Source organism: Pan paniscus, chromosome 12 (genome assembly GCF_029289425.2).
Source record: "Pan paniscus chromosome 12, NHGRI_mPanPan1-v2.0_pri, whole genome shotgun sequence".
Lineage (NCBI taxonomy): Eukaryota > Metazoa > Chordata > Mammalia > Primates > Hominidae > Pan > Pan paniscus.
The window spans coordinates 94,089,289-94,111,708 of NC_073261.2; the positions used below are offsets into that span (position 1 = coordinate 94,089,289).

The 22,420-nt window shown below is 38.5% G+C and overlaps 1 protein-coding gene across 29 annotated transcripts in view; it reads right to left on the reverse strand.

Annotated features, from left to right (window-relative positions):
• Positions 1–22,420, reverse strand: part of BIRC6 (baculoviral IAP repeat containing 6) — a 263,300-nt gene that overhangs the window by 211,656 nt on the left and 29,224 nt on the right. For all 29 annotated transcript variants that reach the window (XR_004669772.3, XM_034952910.4, XM_055108071.2 and 26 more), the window contains exons 4-8: positions 16,194–16,387; positions 12,987–13,098; positions 9,552–9,634; positions 3,657–3,879; positions 3,419–3,579 (exon numbers count right to left, since the gene is read on the reverse strand). Coding sequence is in view for 28 of the 29 variants with exons in the window: in XM_034952910.4 (XP_034808801.1) it covers positions 3,419–3,579; positions 3,657–3,879; positions 9,552–9,634; positions 12,987–13,098; positions 16,194–16,387 (773 nt within the window). In the remaining variant the exon portion in view is untranslated. The remainder of the gene's footprint in view (positions 1–3,418; positions 3,580–3,656; positions 3,880–9,551; positions 9,635–12,986; positions 13,099–16,193; positions 16,388–22,420) is intronic.

The window sequence follows — 22,420 nt, forward strand, 5'->3', positions numbered from 1 at the left end:
AGAGAGTTGCCAGATAAAAGCCTTAAATTAGCAAAGAATGTTTTATTCTGAAAGTTCTCAAAAATATAATCAGGGAACAGGCACAGTGACTCACACCTGTAATCCCAGCACTTTGGGAGGGCAAGGAGGGAGGACTGCTTGAGCCCAGGAATTCGAGACCAGCCTGGGCAACACAGTGAGACCCCATCTCCACAAAAAAATAAAAAATTAGCTGGGCATGGTGGTACATGCCTTTAGTCCCAGCTACTTAGAAGGCTGAGGTAGAAGGATGACTTGAGCCCAGGAGGTACAGGGTGCAGTGAGCCGTGAGCCCGGGTGACAGAGCAAGACCTTGTTTCAAGAGAAAAAAAAAAAATTATATATATATATTTGTAAAATCACATTCTTTTAAAATATTTTGTGACAAAAATATTTTATGGCTAAGGCCAGATGCAGTGGCTCACATCTATAATCCCAGCACTTTTGGAGGCTGAAGCAGGCAGATCACATGAGGCCCGGAGTTTGAGACCAGCCTGGCCAACATGGTGAAACCCGTCTCTACTAAAAATACAAAATTTACCCGGGCATGGTGGCGCGGGTCAGTCCCAGCTACTCAGGAGACTGAGGCACAAGAATCACTTGAACCTGGGAGGCAGAGATTGCAGTGAACCAGGATCGCACCACTGCACTCCAGCATGGGCGACAGAGCAAGACTCTCTCAAAAAAAAAGAAAAAAAATTATATGAATAAAATAACTAAATTGTACACTTACATGAATTGTATGGTTTGAAAATTACACTTCAATAAAACTTTTTAAAAAATCACATGCAGCTGGGCGTGGTGGCTCACGCCTGTAATCCCAGCACTCTGGGAGGCCAAGGCAGGTGGATCATCTGAGGTCCGGAGTTCGAGAACAGCCTGGCCAACATGGAGAAACCCTTTCTCTACTAAAAATACAAAAAATTAGCCAGGAGTGGTCGTGGGCACCTGTAGTCCCAGCTACTCAAGGAGGCTAAGGCAGAAAAATCGTTTGAACCTGGGAGGCAGAGGTTGCAGTGAGCCAAGATTGCGCCACTGCACTCTAACCTGGGCGACAGGGTGAGACTCGGTCTCCAAAAAAAAAAAAAAAACACACACATTTTAAAAAGAAACTAGAATACATATAAATGTTACCATAATTCCATAGTGTGATTATGACTACTCTATATTTCATCAATTTCCACTCCTGCATTTTCCCATTTTCCTGCAATAAGCATGCACTATTTATATAATAGGCACTGTATTTACTAAAGCCTTCTACATTTTGCAAAACCTTTTACAAAGCAATAAACATGCAAAATAAATATTATGGTTAAAGTAAAAATGTTTAGTTAAGATTATATGTGTTTCTGAAAAACAGACATACTAATATTATAACAGTACCTTGGTTTACAGCAATCCCATAAACAATTTCATTTACATTCAAGGAATTTTTACCAACTTGACCTGATATACAAATGACAAGTGAATCATCTAGAAGAAATCTTAATTCATTAAAATTAAATGTATTAGCATATCTTCTTCCTTAATTCAGAAGACAAATATTGTCTTCTAAGAAAAAATTGTCAAAAACAATTCCTTAGTCCTTCAATGTAAATAAGAAATAAAAACAAATTTTACAAAAACTAATCTAAGCAAACTATATTGCTAATTACTTTAAACTTCTTGGATAAGCTTAGATTTTTCCAATTAATGTATTATTCTTCAAGCTAATGAAACCCACATAGTATATTTTATAACCAAACATATTGGATCTCGTGTCACATAAAGTGAGAGGTAGTGTGGCTCATTATATTCACTATCAATTCCAACAGGACTGCTCCTACTTCTTGGGGAGGGGAAGTGAAGAGAGGGGGCTTAAGGTTAGGGATGAAGTTTCACCTCTTCAGCTTCCTCCTACCACATCAACTTAATGTTTTTGTATGATTTGTTTGAGACTTTCTTCAGAGAAAATTGACCTTCGACCCTAGATTGTGAATTTCTTAAAAGCAAGTAGAGATTACCTCAACTCAAGCACATTACCCCATATAATGTTGAGAAGTATTTCCACTAATAATACAGAATACATGTTTATCTAAAATGCACATTTTACCTAGGAGGGTGTGACTATATGTGTATGGGTGTATGTAATCCTAGAAGTATATTTTGATTCCATTTTTAATCCCCAAATTACAAAACTTCAAGACAAAGTTCAAATTAAAGTAAGTGCCTAGAAGGACATATAAATTTCATTATCTTCTATTACTTTTCCACTAACTTCTAAGAAATCACAGAAATTAAGCACGCTTAATATCTAGTCCTATTGGCAAAATATGGTCAGAAACTCAGACAACAGTTAAGCTGCTTTCCCATTAAGCTTTCACAGAGATTTATATTAATAGAACAACCACAAGGCTTTAATCAACATGTTATTACCAAGAGGAACTAGACAGAAGTAACGCATATATTGTAAATTTTCCACTAATTCCATTAATGAAATAATTTCCATTAATAAAACTTTACATTACTCCTTAATGAAAGGACATCCCACCAAAGGGGTTGTGAAGTAAAATGATAAATCACTGACTACAGAGTTAACACCCATCACATGTCAGTAACATAAGGAGCCCCTGGAAGTGAAATGGCAGATATTCTCAGTCTATCAAGACGTCTGATCACAGTTAAATAGCTCCATTTCACATGGCTGCCTACAGAATCTTCTTCCCCTCCACCTACAGAATCTTACTAGCCCAGTTCAGTCAAAACCACAGTGGTTCTTAGGAAACAAGTGGGTGAAAGAGGGTGATACTTTGACTCTCCCACCCCACCACAAAAATCAGGAATCTCTCAGAGAAGTTGAGTGAAGGAGAATCCAGAACAGCAATTTTACCAAAATATTTCTATAGCAATAATTATGGTATCTCAACTCACTGCTGACTACTGGTACACTGTTTTAAACAATTAGATCCTCTTGCCTCACCTCAGGTCATCCCATTATTATTATTCATTAGCACTGCCATAATTTGAGGTGCTAATGAAAAAACGGAAACTGAAATCATCTAGTTCGAATGCTCTATGAAAAGATTTAGTTAGTAGAAGGTGAAACTACAATAGAATTTCATTTCATTATTTAGACTTTCCAATGTTGACTTTTCATCATCTATTGTTCAATGTGGCAATTATTTCCAATTGACATAGATTGTGATAGAAAGTTAAGCATATTTTATAAACTATGGTGTTTCTGAATGAAGATTTTTCTTCAAGAATCACAGATTTCAGATTTCTAACCAAACATTTACTCTCTGATCTCTTAACTGCATAACTTTTTTTTCCTCCTCTTTAATTATTAGAACTATGAGAATATAAAATTTAGGAAAACATGTTAACATCTATTAAATACTACTAAAACAAACTCACATACCTATCTCCTTCCAATTTTGGTATATCTGAGCAACTAGAGGAGTCCTCCAGCCACGCCAAAGTTGGTCTCCTTGAATCAACTCCTGAGCTTGGGTCTCCTGATAGAATAAGCTGTTGTACAATTGCTGGATCATAGGCATTAATTTCAAACTTTAAGTGCACCTAAACAAATGAAAAGCCTAAGTTTACAACTGATCTTTTTTCAATTACTAATTTGATACTACAAAATTCAAACATACCTTCATAAGTTTGGAAACATCCCATATGCAGATCTTTCCTCGTTTAGTTGCAGCAGCTAGAAAATGAGGGCAGCTCCCCGACCCAAAGCAAGATATTCTGTCAGTTCCATCCGTACAAGGAAACTGTGCAGGACTTGTTGCAAGAGTGACTGACAATGGCACATTCTGTGTGTGCTCACCTTTCACAAATGGGCAGTTTGGGGAATGTCTTTCGTGTTCAGACCTTTGCATAGATTAAGAAAGGAAAAGTTTACTAAAAATAAAGCAATTCAGTTTGTACATTAAAACAGAACTCCAGGTTCATCATCTTTTTTTAACTGAACTTAAAGTATTCATCATTAAAGACTTAATATAACCAAATCATTCAGTTTTATGAAGATCACTCTAACATGTTCAACCGTTTACAAATTCACACATTCAATATTCCAAACATTCAACAATAGCAGTTGTTACTCACTTTAACTGATTATAAAGTCAATCTCAGAAAAAACTGAAAAACCAATACAATGCTGTATTACATACTACAAAATTGTTTAAACTCCTGTTATTTCCTCACACTGGTTTCCTACAGCTTTGAATGATTAACTACTATGTTTCAATTTAAAATTCTCCATATCTATCAGGGGCCACAACTATAAATGATATACAGCTGAAACTCGATAAATGCCACTCATAACACAAAAAGTTATTTTACTAAATATTTTACTAAATTATTTTACTAAAAAGTTTTTTAGTAAAGATCTGAAAGCAGCCGGGTGCGGTGGCTCATGCCTGTAATCCCAGCACTTTGGGAGGCCGAGGCGGGTGGATCATGAGGTCAGGAGTTCGACGCCAGCCTGACCAACACGGTGAAACCCTGTCTCTACTAAAAATACGAAAATTAGCTGGGCATGGTGGTGGGCGCCTGTAATCCCAGCTACTCAGGAGGCTGAGGCAGGAGAATTGCTTGAACCCAGGAGGCGGAGGTTGCAGTGAGCCGAGATCGTGCCACTGCACTCCAGCCTGGGCAACAGAGTGAGACTCCATCTCAAAAAAAAAAAAAAAAAAGATCTGAAAGCAGAAAGATCTCTAGTATGAATAAAATAATATATATTAAGAACACAGAAATATACTTTATGTATTCACTATAGGATCAAATCAGACAAATAACTTTTAAATAAAATTTATTTCCTAAGAGCCTTAGGAATGTAAAGTTCATAAATTATACACTACTTCTTTCAAATAAATGCTTACTGAACAAGAAGAAATGTTAAATTAAAAACATAACAAGTTTAAGAAATATAAAATACAGGCTGGGCACCATGGCTCACACCTGTAATCCCAGCACTTCGGGGGGCCAAGGTGGTTGGATCCTTGAGGCCAGAAGATTGAGACCAGCCTAGGCAACATAGTGAGGCCTCATTGCTACAAAAAATAAAAATAAAAATAATTAGCTGGGTGTGGTAGCATGTGCCTGTATTCCCAGCTACTCGGGAGACTCAGGTAGGAAGATCCCTCGAGCCTGGGAGTTCAAGGCTGCAGCGAGCTACAATCGTGCCACTGCACTCCAGCCTGAGCAATAGAGCATGACCCTGTCTCTAAAACATAAAAAATTTAAAAATTTAAATTAAAATATAAAAAATAAAATACTAGGACCTCATATCAAGACTGGTATAATGACTTTAAGAATTATCTCAAATATTGTAAGCAGGATCAACTTAGCACCTATCTGCTCAACTTTATGATTCCTTTATATTTCTTTCTGGTTATTCCTTATTTTTATTTCTATTAGCTATAATTATAAGGCATTAGAAATGTCAGGATCCTGCTACCAAAACAAGAACCCATGAGCCAGGCGTGATGGTAAAGCATATAGTCCCAGTTAGTCAGGAGGCTGAGGCAGGAGGACTGCTTAAGCCCAAGAATATGAGGCTGCAGTAAGCTATGATCACACCTGTGTATAGCCATTGCACTTCAGCCTGGACAATATCGCAAGACCCCGTATCTAAAAAATAAAATAGGCTGGGCGTGGTGGCTCACGCCTGTAATCCCACCACTTTGGGAGGCTGAGGTGGGTGCATCACTTGAGGTCAGGAGTTCCAGACCAGCCTGGCCAACATGGGGAAACCCCATCTCTACTAAAAATACATATATTAGCTAGGCATTGTGGTGCACACCTGTAGTCCCAGCTACTTGGGAAACTGAGGCACGAGACTCTCTTGAACCTGGGAGGCAGGGGTTGCAGTGAACCAAGATCGCGCCACTGCACTCCAGCCTGGGCAACAAAGTAAGACTGTGTCTCCAAAAAAATAAATAAATAAATAAATAAAATTTTAAAAATAAATGTTTCTTAAAGAACCATTGTTTTTAAACTCATTGTTTTATTTCCATGGCAAAGAAAGAACTTTACACATAAAACATGCTACTCCTTAAAATGTATGTATTTCTTTTTACAATGCACCTACAACTTACATATATAAATCCATCTATAAATCCTGGGCAATTTTTAATACGTAGATGTCTTTCCTAAATCCTTTTACAGTGCACTTCCAAGCAAATGACATTTGGGCCAGGTTCCCTCCCAGCTAAATCTAGCGTACCTTACCCCTTTCCGTCTCTCTCTCTTTCCTGAGTTTTAACTTTTTCAATAAAATTTTATTTATATAAGTTACACGCGGCTATATAAAATAAAGCTAAAGACCCACATCAATTTTAAAATCTAATCCCAATAATTTCCAATCCCACCTCCAGGAAACCACCATTATAAATTTAAGTGATACATTTCTAAAATATTTTTTTAAGTTTACATACATAAATGTACATATAGAAAATACATGATGCGGAAGTATGTATGAAAAAAATTTTAAAAATAAAATACAGGGTCTTAAATTGTTAAACAATTGGTGTCACTGTACATGACACATATACATTTTATCATGTATTCAATCATCTACCATTCTATTAACACGAAAGATTTCTTGATACAGTAACATATCTGAAAGTTACTGAGGGTGATTAACAGAGATCTTACTGTTCATTCCCCTTAACTGTTGGACCACAGTCTATTATATGAACATAGCACATTCTATTTGGCTATTCCCCTCCTGATTGGCATTTAAAAGGATTCCGATTTTTAACTGCAGTGACCATCCATTTTATGCCTCTGTGCCTACAAGAGCAATTAACTCCCTAGGGTAGGTAAATAGAAGTGGAATTGCTAGTTACTAGGGTATGGTCCATTTTTTATGTTTTTAACTTCAACCTCCCTCCAAAGTAACTCTATCAACTCGCACAGTCAAAATATGAGTCCCATTCACCCTTTCAAATTTTTCCTTTCCCCTTTACAATTCAGAAGGTGCCTAGGTTCCCCAGCCTCCATCAATCCTCTTCCCTCCTACCCATTTGGAAGACTTGCCCCAGGCCTTCAGAGACCAAATCAACTTCTTGAGTGTTTGAGGAATCCCAAATGCTGGTGCAAAGAAGAGGTAGACTCCCTGAATCCCTGGCCATGTCAAGAAAACATAGGTTTTCAGTAGCCCACGTTAGAAATTTTAATCAACTTTCCATAGAAAATATTTACAAAGAAAATAATATTTGATAATACTGTATAACTTTTCAGGTATAGGTTAAATAACTTTTTGAGGATTGGCATAGGGACCTAAAAAATATATACTAAAATGGTATATATATATATATGTGTGTGTGTGTGTGTGTGTGTATATATATATATGTGTATATATATGTGTGTGTATATATATGTGTGTGTATGTATATATATACACACACACATATATGTGTGTGTATATATATACATATATATGTGTGTGTGTATATATATACATACACACACATATATATACACATATATATATATACACATATATATATACACATATACACACACACACACACACACACACACACACACACACAGCCTTTACGGGGAAAGACAATTCCAAACAGAAACTCAACTTAAACTGAAAACTGCTCATGCAACAGGTCCCCCTCTTATCCACAGCTTCACTCTTTTTTTTTGAGATGGAGTTTCACTCTTGTTGCCCAAGCTTGAGTGCAATGGTACAATCTCGGCTCACTGCAACCTCCGCCTCCCCAGTTCAAGCGATTCTCCTGCCTCACCCTCCCGAGTAGCTGGAATTACAGGTGCACACCACCACGCCCAGATAATTTATTGTATCTTTAGCAGAGACGGGGTTTCACCATGTTAGCCAGGCTGGTCTTGAACTCTTGACCTCAGGTGATCCACCCGCCTCGGCCTCCCAAAGTGCTGGGATTATAGGCGTGAGCCACCATGCCTGGCCCACAGCTTCACTCTCTATGGTTTCAGTTACCCATGGTCAACTATGGTCCCAAAATAGATGAGTACAGTACAGTAAGATATTTGGAGAGAGAGAAACACAGACAGACTGACCACAGTCACAGAACTTTTATTACAGTATATTGTTAAAATTGTTCAATTTTAGGCCTGGCGCAGTGGCTCACGCCTGTAATCCCAACACTTCGGAAGGCTGAGGTGGGTGGATCACCTGAGCTCAGGAGTTCGAGACCAACCTGGCAAACATGGTGAAACCCCGTCTCTACTAAAAACACAAAAATCAGCCGGGCGTGGTGGCCCACGCACACCTGTACTCCCAGCTACTCGGGAGGCTGAGGCAGGAGAATCGCCTGAACCCGGGAGGTAGAGGTTGCAGTGAGCCGAGATCGCGCCACTGCACTCCAGTCTGGGCAACAGAGCAAGACTCCATCTGAAGGGAAAAAAAAATTGTTCAATTTTATTAGTTATTGTTATTAATCTCTTTCTGTGCTTAATTTATGAATTATACTTTATCATAGGTTATGGATGTACAGGGAAAAAAATATAGTATGTATATGGTTCAGTACTATCTGCTGTTTCAGGTATCCAATGGGTCCTGGAATGCATGCCCTGCAAATAAGGGGGACTACTGTATTCAACTCTCTGCCTGCAGACAGATACAACTTGAATTCTTCATACAGTATTTTCCAATCTGAACTCCATAGGTACACTGCAATACGTTTTAGCAAGTTTGCCCCATGCACATCAGCTGATTTAACATTCAGAGACTTCAAACTAATTTTCATACAAAATAAGCAACATATCCTAAAACCAAACCCTGGCTCTATCACTAGCCATATGCCCTTCAGCAAATTTTATTCTCTTCATTTTAAAATGGGATAGTAACTCCTATCTCATAGAGTGACTGTAAAGGTTAAACTGGAAAATATTCATAGTTTCCTCCTATAAAATGGAGATTACAATAGTACCTACTTCACAGGGAAACATGAGAATTAAATGATTTAAAAATACATAAAGTATTCAGAATGGTACCTAGTATACCATCTTATATAAATATTTGCTATAATAATATACTATTATTTCTATTAATAAGACCTCAGAATAGTTATTTGTAAAAATGAAGTTTCAATACACGATCTCTAATGTTTAACCAGGTTCTAAAATTTCATGCACTAAAATTCAGAGACATCAAAGACTCCCTAAAATTACTTCAAAATTAGAAATGTATACTATAAGCCTCTCTCCATGGATTCCCTACTGACAACCTGCTCTCAACAGACCAAGATTCAACTGCTAAAGCTCACGCTGGAGTTCACTTTACCATAGCTTTCCGGTTTTCGTTAGAGCGTGGTTCTATTGTTTGGTACTTCCCTTGTGTACAATTTTTAGAAAGTCAAACTTACAGACACTGTATGCCAAGTGGTGTGCCAGAGTATAGACAGGGCTAGCTCATTCTCAGGACAATGACAAAAATATAGGTGGCAAAAAGGCAAAAAATTATACCATAAGCAGAAAAGTAAAATTTAGAAGCATTATTTACACGACTGACTTAGCCTATTATGCCCAGAAACATCAAGACTCACCAAGGTTCATCAGTAGGTTCCCAACAAACGAGGCATACACTACAAGTAAAACACATGGCTCTATCATCTCCAGATGAGGCAGGCTGCAAAATTATAAAGAAAAGAGGCAGAAAAGGTAAATCATTATTAAAATAGCTTTATAATAAAAGTTATTTTTAAAAGTTCATAATTTTAAGTAAAATTCTATACTGAAAATAAGAATATTAGCCTATAATATTAGGTCCAACAATACACTGAAACCTCCAAATATTTATTAATTGCCTGCATTATTTGAAAATTCAGAAAATGACCACTAAATCAAAGAGAGGTACACATATATGCAATCCCTGATCTAGTACTTTTCTCATTGCTATACTGAAGTATCTGAAATATTAAGTATAAGAGAAAGAGTCTGGCTGGTTTACACTATTTGTTTCTGTTGTTGTTGTCGTTGTTGCTGTTTTTGAGGCTGAGTCTCGCTCTGTCACCCAGGCTGGAGTGCAGTGGCGCAATCTCGGCTCACTGCAAGCTCCACCTCCCCGGGTTCAAGCGATTATCCTGCCTCAGCCTCCCGAGTGGCTGGGACTACAGGCGCCTGCCACCACGCCCGGCTAATTTTTTTTGTATTTTTAGTAGAGATGGGGTTTCACCGTGTTAGTCAGGATGGTCTCAATCTCCTGACCCTGTGATCCACCCCCCTCAGCCTCCCAGAGTGCTGGAATTACAGGCGTGAGTCCTGCACCCAGCCTCTTGTTGTTTCTTTAAAGAGACAGAGTCTCTTTAAAACTTTCTCTTTTAAAGAGACAGAGTCTCAGGCTGGAGTGCAATGGCACAATCATAGCTGACTATAGCCCTGAACTCGTGGGCACAAGTGATCCTCCAACCTCAGCCTCCCAAGCAGCTGGAACTACAGAAGTGTTTCACGACACCCAGCTAATTCTGTTATTTTTTTTGTAGAGACATGGTCTCCTTACAGCATCCAGGCTGGTCTCAAATTCCTGGGCTTAAGCGATCCTCCTGCCTTGGCCTCCCTAAGTGCTGGGATTACAAGTGTGAGCCACTGCACCAGCCAATGGGTTTATTATTAAATACTAAATCACATACAACTAAACAAGAAGGGCAAGTAAAAAGGTAAAGCAAAGTAGTCAATCTAATTCACATAATATGGAATCTAATTCATACAACATAGGACAAAATGCTATATATATTTCAATTCAAGGGCCAGGCACAATTTATATATATATATATGTATATATTTTCAAAACCTGAACTGAAATATACCTGAAAACTAATATTAATATTTGTGAACATTTACGTTATAGATGCAAATTTACTATACATTTTAGAAGATTAAAATAATCAGCCCCTAACATTTCCTAGAATCAGAGTATTCTAGGAAACCTATTATTTGACCTCTCTGCAAAGACAGAATATAATGAACAATAACTCAACAGAAAGAAAAAAAAAAAATCAAGGCATCACTTAACAGAGACTCTTAGAAAATTACACCAAATTAAAAGAAAGACAAGTTGCTAGAAAAATGGTCCATGTTCAATCCTTAATTTAGAGAAATTATTTCACTGATTCTAATATTAGCCAGTCTCCAAACTTACCTATCTGTAACAGGAAATCTGACAAACTTTGAATAAAATATTCATATATATATATAGTTTTCTGGTTTAATTTTAGTAAAGATGTTCAGAATACTTGAAGATAACGAAGGAATAATCAATCTTCAGATTCTAAATGACAGTTACTTTAACGTACTTCAAAATGTACTTGAATTCTTAAATTAGGCCAGGCGCAGTGGCTTACACCTGTAATCACAATACTTTAGAAGGTTAAGGCAGGCAAACTGCCTGAGCCCAGAAGTTTGAAACCAGCCTGGGCAACACAGTGAAATCTCACTCTACAAAAAATAAACAGAATTAGCTGGGCATGGTGGCACATGCCTGTAATCCCAGCTACTTGAGGGGCTAAGGTGGGAGAATTGTTTGGAAGCTGAGGCTGCAGTGAGCTGTGGCACAGTGAGCTGTGATCATGCCACTGCACTCCAACTTGGGTGACAGAGCAAGACCCTGTCCCAAATAAATAAATAAATAAATTTAAATAAGCATGCTTTATTTAAACTGACATATAAGTATTAGATTTCTTAGATTCTTTTAGCAGTGGTAACAGTGGTAAGCCAGTCTATACCACTCAGTTTAAGTTTCCTATTAAATAACATATTACATCTAGCTAAAATCATTTTTCTTAACTTCCCTCTAATTCAGCAAAGCTTTTTATAATGTCCCATTCTTATGCCTCTGTATCGTGTTAATCCTTACACTTTATACTCTCCTCTTTTCCTACACAAAAGTATGACTGTTTTTCTTGACTAATTCTTCCTCTACCTATGCAACTTAATCAGTTCTTTAATGCACAGATATTCAAGTTGCAATGCACTACCTGTAATGCTGCTTCTGTAGTTATCTAGTATATGGGTAATTTGTATCCCAACTAAAATGAGAATTTCGAAACTGTAAAACTGCTTTTATTGCATTACCCTAAGCATCTACTACTGTGTTATGAATGCAGATGTCAAACACTGGAAATAAACATGCATCAAAATAGAATACTTGTCAGAAACCAAATCTGAAGAATACTATTTGTTGATTTTATAAAAAAATTATGGCCTAGCACAGTGTCTCACACTTATAATCCCAACACTTTGGGGAGGATGAGGTGCGTAGATCACTTGAGCAGGAGTTCGAGACCAGTCTGGGCAACACCAGAAACCCTGTGTCTACCAAAAAAAAATTAGGTTGGTGCAGAAGTTAGCCAGGCCCAGTGGCACACACCTGTAGTCTCAGCTACTCAGGGAGGCTGAGGTGGGCGGATCACCTGTGCCTGGGAAGGTTGAGACTGAAGTGAGTGGTGATAGGGCCACTGTACTCCAGCTTGGGCAACAGAGTGAGACCCTGTCTCAAGACAAAAAATAAAAATAATTGTTTTTTTAAAAAGTTGTATCTAATCTTAAAGAAAATACTCAGTTGTTAATTGCTTAAACAATTTTTTTCCTAGCCTGGCATGCCTGTAATCCCAGCACTTTGGGAGGCCGAGGCAGGCAGATCACCTGAGGTCAGGAGTTTGAGACCAGCCTTGGCAACATGGTGAAACCCCATCTCTACTAAAAATACAAAAATTAGCCAGGTGTGATGGTGCACACCTGTATTCCCAGCTACTCAAGGAGGCTGAAGCACAGGAATCACTTGAACCTGAGAGGCTGAGGTTGCAGTTGAGCCAACATTGTGGCGCTGCACTCCAGCCTGGGCAAAAAAAACAAGCATACATGCATACAAGCAAGCATACAAGTTGCACAAAATAAGTTTCTGAAAAAGTAAAAAAAATGTGATAATTTTGCTGAGGGCTACAAAGGACTACTGAGAAAAGTATTTTTTTATATTCTTTTTTTACCTGATGATAAAATCCAGCTTGAGCCATGGGATCTGGTTGTGCCCACCTATAGCCTACATGAGGCCATGAGGTAAATGTCTCCCGTCTGTTAGCTTCACTATACATCAGTGATCTAAAAGTAAACATACTTTATGTAATTGAAGTTAGGCATCAAATCACAGTGAAACTTCTATTTAACAATGCAAAAAATAATTTTACTGGGTTATCAGCAAAAACTGCAAATGGTCTGATGATCAAGTTCAATTTTTTACTTTAAACTAAAAACGGTAATTTTTGGGAATTTCCCTTAAACAGAAAGGGAAGGAGAAAACCTGATTGGTGGCTGCAGTTGATAAACAATTCCAGGGGTAGATTACATATGTTTTCATATTAAAATATATCAGCTCACTAAGAGTCAAACTATAACAGAAAGTACCAGAGTAATTTTTTAAAGGACAATAGTAAACTTTTAGAGAAGTCCAAAAGATTTTAAGTAAGAAAGGATTGATAAGCAAAGCTTATTCATCCTAACATAAAATTACAACTGATAACAGAAAGAAAAAGTGGTAAAGGTCATGACAAAGAAAACAGGAAAATACTCTTCTAAATTCTTCCCTTAAATTAGCACATGATTTTCTATAAAATTGCTAGTAACTTTAGGTTTACTCATAGTTGTATTCAGGTTTTTAAACAAATAGCTGTTTGGTTAGAAAAGCATTCTCAGTTTCACATTATATGTGTCTTTAGGATCAGTCTTAGAACAGAAGACCTATCTCATTTCGTTATATTACCCAACAAAACAGCAGTAGCATCCAATAGACCCTAACTCAAACCTTCCACAGACCTAAGTTCATCAAAGCCTTCAGAGGCTCCTAGATTGATTTTTAATGAAACAAACACCACAGTCTGTATCAAAATTAATATTTTAGGACATTTTTAACACCTCTAAAAATACTGAATATCCCATCTAATGGCTGCATTTCCTAAAATATAACATTTACCACAGCTTGCACTGATTTCTTTAGAAACACTGCAACTGTTTGCAAAGAAAATAGCTCTGCAGAGCTGACTCTTTTATAATCTCAAAATAGGCATAGATCTCAGACAAGAAGCACTTGTTCTAATTACGTATTTTTCTTTTTTCCCATCTCAGGCATATCCCAAAGAATATTTTAATGACAGCCATAGCACATATCACCAGATAATCTGATTAAAAATGATAGTCTGCATGTTGCCCAAGAGATTACTACTACAGAATATAAAAATTCTGCCCAATTGTTAATACGACTAATAAAAGTTATATATGTAACAACAAAATCACTTAACTAACAAAAAGAGGGCAAGTGATTACGCAGAAATCAGTTTACCAAAAGATTAATAAATATTGCTACTGAACTAGAAGAGCCATACTAAAAATAATAGAAGTTTAAAATGAATTTATTCAGTAGTGCCTTTGATAACATCTGCACATACTATTTATAAATGTACTTCAGAAAGATGCTTAGGAAATTACAAGTCACATCCAATGAAAATGTAAAAATGTAAATACTACAGCTGGGCACAGTGGCTCACACCTGTAATCCCAGCACTCTGGGAGGCCGAGACAGGTAGATCACCTTGAGGTCAGGAGTTCGAAACCAGCCTGGCCAACATGGTGAAACCCTGTCTTTACTAAAAATACAAAAAATGAGCCAGGCATGCCGGGTGCAGTGGCTCACGCCTGTAATCCCAGCACTTTGGGCGGCCAAGGTGGGTGGATCATAAGGTCAGGAGCTCGAGACCATCCTGACTAACATGGTGAAACCCCACCTGTACTAAAAATACAAAAATTAGCTGGGCATGGTGGCGGGCACCTGTAGTCACAGCTGCTCGGGAGGCTGAGGCAGGAGAATGGCATGAACATGGGAGGCGGAGCTCGCAGTGAGCCAAGATCATGCCACTGAACTCCAGCCTGGGCAACAGAGCGAGACTCCATCTCAAAACAAAAATATAAAAAAAGAAAATTTGGCTGGGCGCCATGGCTCATGCCTGTAATCCCAGCACTTTGGGAGGCCAAGGCGGGTAGATCACCTGAGGTAGGGAGTTCGACACCAGCCTGACCAACACAGAGAAACATTGTCTCTACTAAAAATACAAAATTAGCCCGGTATGGTGGCACATGTCTGTAATCCCAGCTACCAAGGAGGCTGAGGCAGGAGAATCGCTTGAATCTGGGAGGCAGAGGTTGCGGTGAGCCGAGATCGTACCATTGCACTCCAGCCTGGGCAACGAGCGAAACTCTATCTCAAAAAAAAAAAAAATCAGCCATGCATGGTGGTGGACGGTTATAATTCCAGCTACTCAGGAGGCTGAGGCAGGAGAATCTCTTGAATCTGGGAGGCGGAGGTTGCAGTGAGCCGAGATTGTGCCACTACACTCCAGCCTAGGCGACAAGAGTGAAACTCTGTCTCAAAAATAAATAAATAAATACTACATGAAAAGGCAAACAAAAATCTAATCAAAATTGTGGGTATTATATTTCAGTACAGCATTTCTAAACCTTGGTACTTTTAGTAAGAACCTCAATCGTCATTTCAAATAGCAAATCATTTAAGTTTTTAAATGAATGTGTCACTGGCTTTTTAATTAATTAAACAAAAGAGGCATTCAAAAAAACCTCTACCAAAGAAAATGATGGTTTAGGTATGATTTTTGTAATACTGTTTAAATCCAGGGCGAGCAGCATAAAAAATTGTTAACTCAAAATTATTCCTATTATTTTTTAAACTGGTCTTGTTTTTTTTTTTTTTTTTATTGTAAAATGATAGCACTTTCCTTATACCCACATTAGGGCATGGTAAGTTAGGCAAAATTTATCTCAAAGGTCACAAAATGTCATCAATGGAAAAATAGTTATTATTCATTAAATAATTATAGTAATTTTAATTTGACTAAAATATTTACTAAGCAAGTACTAAACTGGAATTTTCAAAATGTGGCTTTATAATCCCTTCAAATACCCTTAGTGTACTAAAATATAGTGTTTAAAAATAGCAATTCAAGTAGCAGTTTACTTTAAATCTGGTTTTCAGATTCTAATTCATATTGATTTTTTTTAATTTCAAAATTAGGCTAGAAATTGTGAAATTTTTAAAAATCATAACCAGATTTTCTAGTTATTCCTTGTTTAATGCAAAAACTAATCAATTCTATCTCACTGTCACCTTTCTTTGTTAGCAAGGTTCATACCTGTCTACAGAACGGCCTGGCCCCACTCCGAGTTCTGGACGTGCACTAGGTAAGAGGTAAGACAATCTGTCCATCACTGAGGACGCCACAGGTAAGGCAGCAACATTTTGATTTATTTTCTTGAGTTCATTTACAATGGCACTGGCAATGGACTTCAACACATGATGAGGAAGATGAAATGTAACTGTGGCCCACTGAAAGAAAATGGGAGTATAAGCAAAGGAAAATGTACTCAACAGTTTTAACCAAAATCATAACTTAACCATTATCAAATAAAGAACACTCATCAGTTTCAAGTCAGTTTTCTTCATTAGTTTATCATTTAAAACAGAAACTTGCAGTTATAAAAAAAAAATAAAATATTTTACAAAAGCCAAGATATGGAACCAATCTAAGTATCCATCAATGGGTGACTGGGTAAAGAAAATGTGCAGTAAAGGCCAGGTGCAGTGGCTTACGCCTGTAATCCCAACACTTTGGGAAGCTTAGGAGGAATTAATTTTAGTGATCTGGTGACGGCAGTTACTAATTATGTATTGTATATTTCTTTTTTTTTTTTTTTTTTTGAGACGGAGTCTTACTCTGTCACCAGGCTGGAACGCAGTGGTGCAATCTCGGCTCACTGCAACCTCTGCCTACCGGGTTCAAGTGATTCTCCTGCCTCAGCCTCCTTGAGTAGCTGGGATTACAGGCATGCGCCACCATCCCCGGCTAATTTTTTTGTATTTTTAGTAGAGACGGGGTTTCACCAGGTTGGTCAGGCTGATCTCCTGACCTGATGATCTGTCCGCCTCTGCCTCCCAAAGTGCTGGGATTACAGGCATGAGCCACTGCGCCTAGCCCATGTATTGTATATTTCAAAATTGCTAAAAGAATAGATTTTAAACATTCTCATCACAAAGAAATGGTAAGTAGGTGAGTTGATAGATATGTTAATTAGCTTAATTTAATCTTTCTATAATGTATAAATATATTACAACATCACATTATACCCCATAAATATATACAATTATTTATCAATGAAAATTTTTTAATTTTTTAAATGAAACCTCAACTAACTATTCTGGAAAAGACAGTTCAGAACCAGACAGTAACACATGTTCTTATATATATCACCAAAAATTAAGGACAACTAAAATCATCTGTCATTTTTCCTATTCATCCAGTAAAATGTTAAGCACAGAGTAGGCACTCAAATACCTCCATCCATAAGAATATATTTAGACAATTACCATTACTGGGGTATATGAGGATTTAGTTCAGCTTAGCAGATGCATTGTTTTTGTTGCTGTTGTCACCATAATCCAGCAATAGCAACTAAAAACATAGGCCTTATAGTCACACATCTGGATTCTGGGCCCAGCTTCGCCATCAGCAATATTCGATAAATGTTAGCCATGATTATTTAATATTACAACAATTACTAAAGTTAGACCACAAAAATGCTAAGTACTATTCTCCCAGAGAAATAAGTCTATAATGTAATTTCATCTTTATATCCTGTCCCCAGTTCACCCATGAATGGTTTCTACTCTTGTCTAGTATACTCAAGGCAGCCTAGTAAATTATTATTTATCTATACAATACTGGAAAAACTTGCAGACAAAAACATGACTTGAATTGCTAAAAAAAAAAAAAAAAAAGAGGGAGAATGAAAACTTCTAGACCTAATTAATCTGTTCACAGATCAGAGCTTTTTATTGAAAGGGAGGATGACTCCCCTTGAGAAAGGATCCTACGATACCCCAACTATATTTGGTACTGTAAATCATACTCCAAACCTTCCCTCAAAAAGACCTATGGGCATTCACTACAGTGACTGTGCATGGGGGAAAAGATCTTTCAGGCATTACAAAAACATGGCACTGAACTGACCTAAAACATCACTGTGGTCCACGAAAGAGGGCACGTAGGATGGTCAAGCGATTAATAGAGTTTCAGCCCAAAGCTGTCTCACAGAGTTCTATGGGTCTGTAAATCCTTATTGTGTAATAGTTACTTCCCCAGTTCCTGAATGCATAATATAAAACAGGCAACTGAAAACAATCCCCAGATTAGCTCTCTGCTCTTCTCTGTCGGCCAGTAATATAGAAAACACGAAGTATAAGCCCCTAGAACTTTCCTTCTCTACAAAGATATTAAACTAAAGCAATGCTACATTCCTGAAGAAATTTTTTAGATTAATGCCACTGTAAAAGATTTGAGGTTGGGCACAGTGCCTTCATACCTATAATCCTAGCACTTTGTGAGACTGAGGATGGAGGTTCGTTTGAGCCTAAACGTCTGAGACCATCCTGGTCAACATAGCAAGATCTCATCTCTACTAAAAAATAATAGCCAGGCGTGATGGCATGCACTTGTCATCCCAGCTACTCAGAAGCCTTGAGGTGGGAAAATCACTTGAGCCCAGGACGGCAAGGCTACAGTAAGCCAAAATCACACCACTGTACTCCAGCCTGAGTGACAGAGCAAGACCCTGTATTGGAAAAAAAAAAAAAAAAAAAGAGAGAGAGAGACTTAAAAGATACAGAGGTAATCAAATGACCTCGTCCCCTTTACTGGACTGTTGTAAATGAATCTTGAGGAATGACTGTGGATGGTAAACTATCAGGTGGTGACTTCCATTGCAGCTGCTTTTCCAGATGAGGTATCTTTATTAAAGCAAATCAACAAATCCCCTGATATCTGGTAGGTAGTTACAGTTCTATCCAATATTTTTCTATCTTTAGTTTTAAGGACTATACAAAAAGTCCACTTTTACCTGGCAGGAACAATAATAAATCTTTGCAATCTTTCCCTAAGACCGCATCTCACATTCTAGAAATCCTGATCATCCTAACATCCTGCAGATCAACATAATGGTCCACTACATCATGACAGCACGCTGATTGGTCCAGATGAAAAGGAAACAGCAAGGAAATTAAATGCCTGAGTAAGGTGCAAACCAGAGAATAAGAGTCCCCAGAAAAACTCAAGATTCTGCAACCATGGTTAAGTTTCAGAGGTCCAGAGGTCTGGTCATGTCAGGATATTCCCTCCAGACTGAAAGACAAGTTGCTCCAACTTGTAACACCAACCACAGAAACAAAAGCCACAGTACTTAGGTGGCCTACTTGGATTTGGGAGCCAATATTTAGCATACTTGAAAGTGTGCTCTAATCCAAGTATCAAGAAACATATAAGGTTGCCAATTTTGAGTAAGGTGCAGAACAAGAAACTCTGCAACAAGACCAGACTGTACTGCAAGATGCTCTGCCACTTTTACCTTAAGAGCACTTTCAATGACACTGACACTAGAAGTCCACAGCAAATAATGATGCTGTAAGGAGCCTGTGGCAACCTAATTGGGACAATCACACAGCAGAATGCTAGGGTCTTGGAGCAAAGCCACACCCTCTCATGCAAATAACCATTCTCCTTTTGAAAAACAGCTCCTAGTTCCTTACTAGTCCCAGATAGAGATTAATATCTATCTACGAAACTAATGTCTACGAATTCAGAGCTGTCCAAATGTTATCTGACACACCAACCATAATATTGAGCACAAGCAACAAGTATCCTTCATCAAGTGTTTTATAAAAGATCTGTCTTGACAAAGTCCAAAAGGCAAAAACTGAATAAACAAGTGGCTCAGAATTCAATACCTACTCCCACTATAATGTCTCCTCCTTGTTCTACATCAATAGCTTCATGGGGAACTCCTTATGATGAAATAATATGAGGGGAAAATACTCTTGGCCCTGATTTACAGATGGTTCTGCATGATATGCTGGTACTACCCCGAAATGGATGGCTACAGAATCACAGCCCCAATCACAAGGAGAGTGGTGAAGGTAAATCTTCTCAATAGATAGAACTTCAGTCAGTATGTATGACTGTTCTTGTATGGATTTAGAGTTGGCTAGAAGTAAAGATCCTCACTAGTTAACAGAGTTGCTAATTTGTTAGCTAGATGGTCAGGCACTTGGAAGAAACAGAACTAGAAGACTAGCAGCAAGGAGGTCAAAAACAAAGGTCTATGAATAGAACTCTCAGAGGGTAAAAATACGTATGAAATATGTCAATGCAGACCAAAAGGCATCCATTTCAGAAGAAATGGGAGAAGTTATACACATTATATACATGACAGTAAGCCTCTCTCCACGGGCACTCCAGTGCTTGCTCAATGGACTTGTGTGCAAAATACCATGGCAACAGACATGGAGGCTATGCACAGGCCCAAAAATGTAAACTTCCCTGTACCAATACTAACCAGGCTACAGCTGTTGCTGACTGCCTAATCTGCCAAACAGTTACCAAAGTTGGGTGGCCAATATCACGTCATTTCCCAGGGGGAACAGCCAGCTATCTGATGGTAGGTTGATTATACGGGATTCCTAGTCATGGACTAGGCAGCAATTTGTCTTCGACATAACAAATATATGTTCTAGGTATGCATTTACCTGTTCTGTCCATAGTTTTCTGCCGTAATATTATATAGTCCATTGCCTGTGGACTGACAGAATGTCATGGTATTGTAGAAAACTTTGCTTCTGATCAAGAAAAGTATTTCAAAGCAAAAAAAAAAAAAATCTTTTTTCCACTGGTCTTACTGTGTATCATCCTGATGAAGCTGGCCTGGCAGAAAAGCTCAATGGCCTACTAAAGACTCATTTTCAATGCTAACCGAAAGAGACATGCTGAAAGGTTATGGAGTTCTACCTTACAAGATGAAGCATATGCTTTGAATCAACCAAAAATGTATGATACAGTTTCTCTGGGCATGCCCACTATTATATTTAATAAACTCATTCACAGATTTTTTTTAAAGCTTTCAGCTCTACAGGTCTTACTCCCAAGGGAGGAATGTTCCAGCAGGGGTACAACAACACTTCCATTGAAGTGGGTGTTGAGATTGCTACCCAGCAACTTTGAGGTCCTCTTGCCACTGAATAAATAGTCAAAGAAGTTCTACTAGTTTGTATGACTGGAACTGACAAGCGGAAACCTGGATTGATGCTAAGTAACAGGGGCAAGGAGAACTTATGCAGAACCCAGGAGATTCTCTAGGATGCCCCTTAGTACTTCCAAGTCCAATAGTAAAGATGAAGTAACAATTACAACTTAAAATACAGCACCAGCTGGGCTTGGTGGCTCAAACCTGTAATCCCAGCACTTTGGGAGGCCAAGACGGTTGGATCACCTGAGGTAAGGAGTTCGAGACCAGCCTGGCCAACACAGTGAAACCCCGTCTCTACTAAAATACAAAAAATTGGCCAGGTGTGGTGGCCCGTGCCTATAGTCCCAGCTACTGGGGAGACTGAGGCAGGAGAATGACTTGAACCCAGAAGGCGGAGGTTGCAGTGAGCTGAGATCACTGCACTCCAGCCTGGGTGACAAAGTGAGAGTCCATCTCAAAAAATAAAATAAAATAAAGACACAGCACCAGTGAGGATTCAGATTCTTCAAGAATGAAGATGGGTCGTTCATGTACGTAAAGAATCCTGACCAGTTGAGATGCTGAATGATGACAGAGCTAATAAGGAACAGGTAATACAAAAAAAAGAAATTAGATATCTTCTTGACTATTATACATCCTCTTGACCAATATATCCTCTTGACCATTATAAACTGAGGACTAGGCCAGGCGCAGAGGCTCACGCCTGGAATCTCACCACTTTGGGAGGCCAAGGTGGGCAGATCACACGGTCAGGAGTTCAAGACCACCCTGACCAACATAGTGAAACCGTCTCTACTAAAAATACAAAAGTTAGCCAGGCGTGGTGGCATGTGCCTGTAATCGCAGCTACTCGGGAGGCTGAGGCAGGAGAACCACCTGAACCCAGGAGGCAGAAGTTGCAGTGAGCCGAGATCACACCACTGCACTCCAGCCTGGGTGACAGAGACAGACTCCGTCTAAGAAAACAAAATTAAATTAAAAAATTAAATAAACTGAGGACCAGGCCACACGCGGTGGCTCACACCTGTAACCCCAGCATTTTGGGAGGCCAAGGTGGGTGGATCATGAGGTCAGGAGTTCGAGACCAGCCTGACCAACATAGTGAAACCCCATGTCTATTAAAAATGCAAAAAGTAGCCAGGCATGGTGGCGCACGTCTGTAATCCCAGCTACTCAGGAGGCTGAGGCAGGAGAACTGCTTGAACCCAGGAGACGGACGTTGCAGTGAGCCAAGATCGCGCCACTGCACTCCAGCCTGGGCAACAGCACAAGACCCCATCTCCAAAAA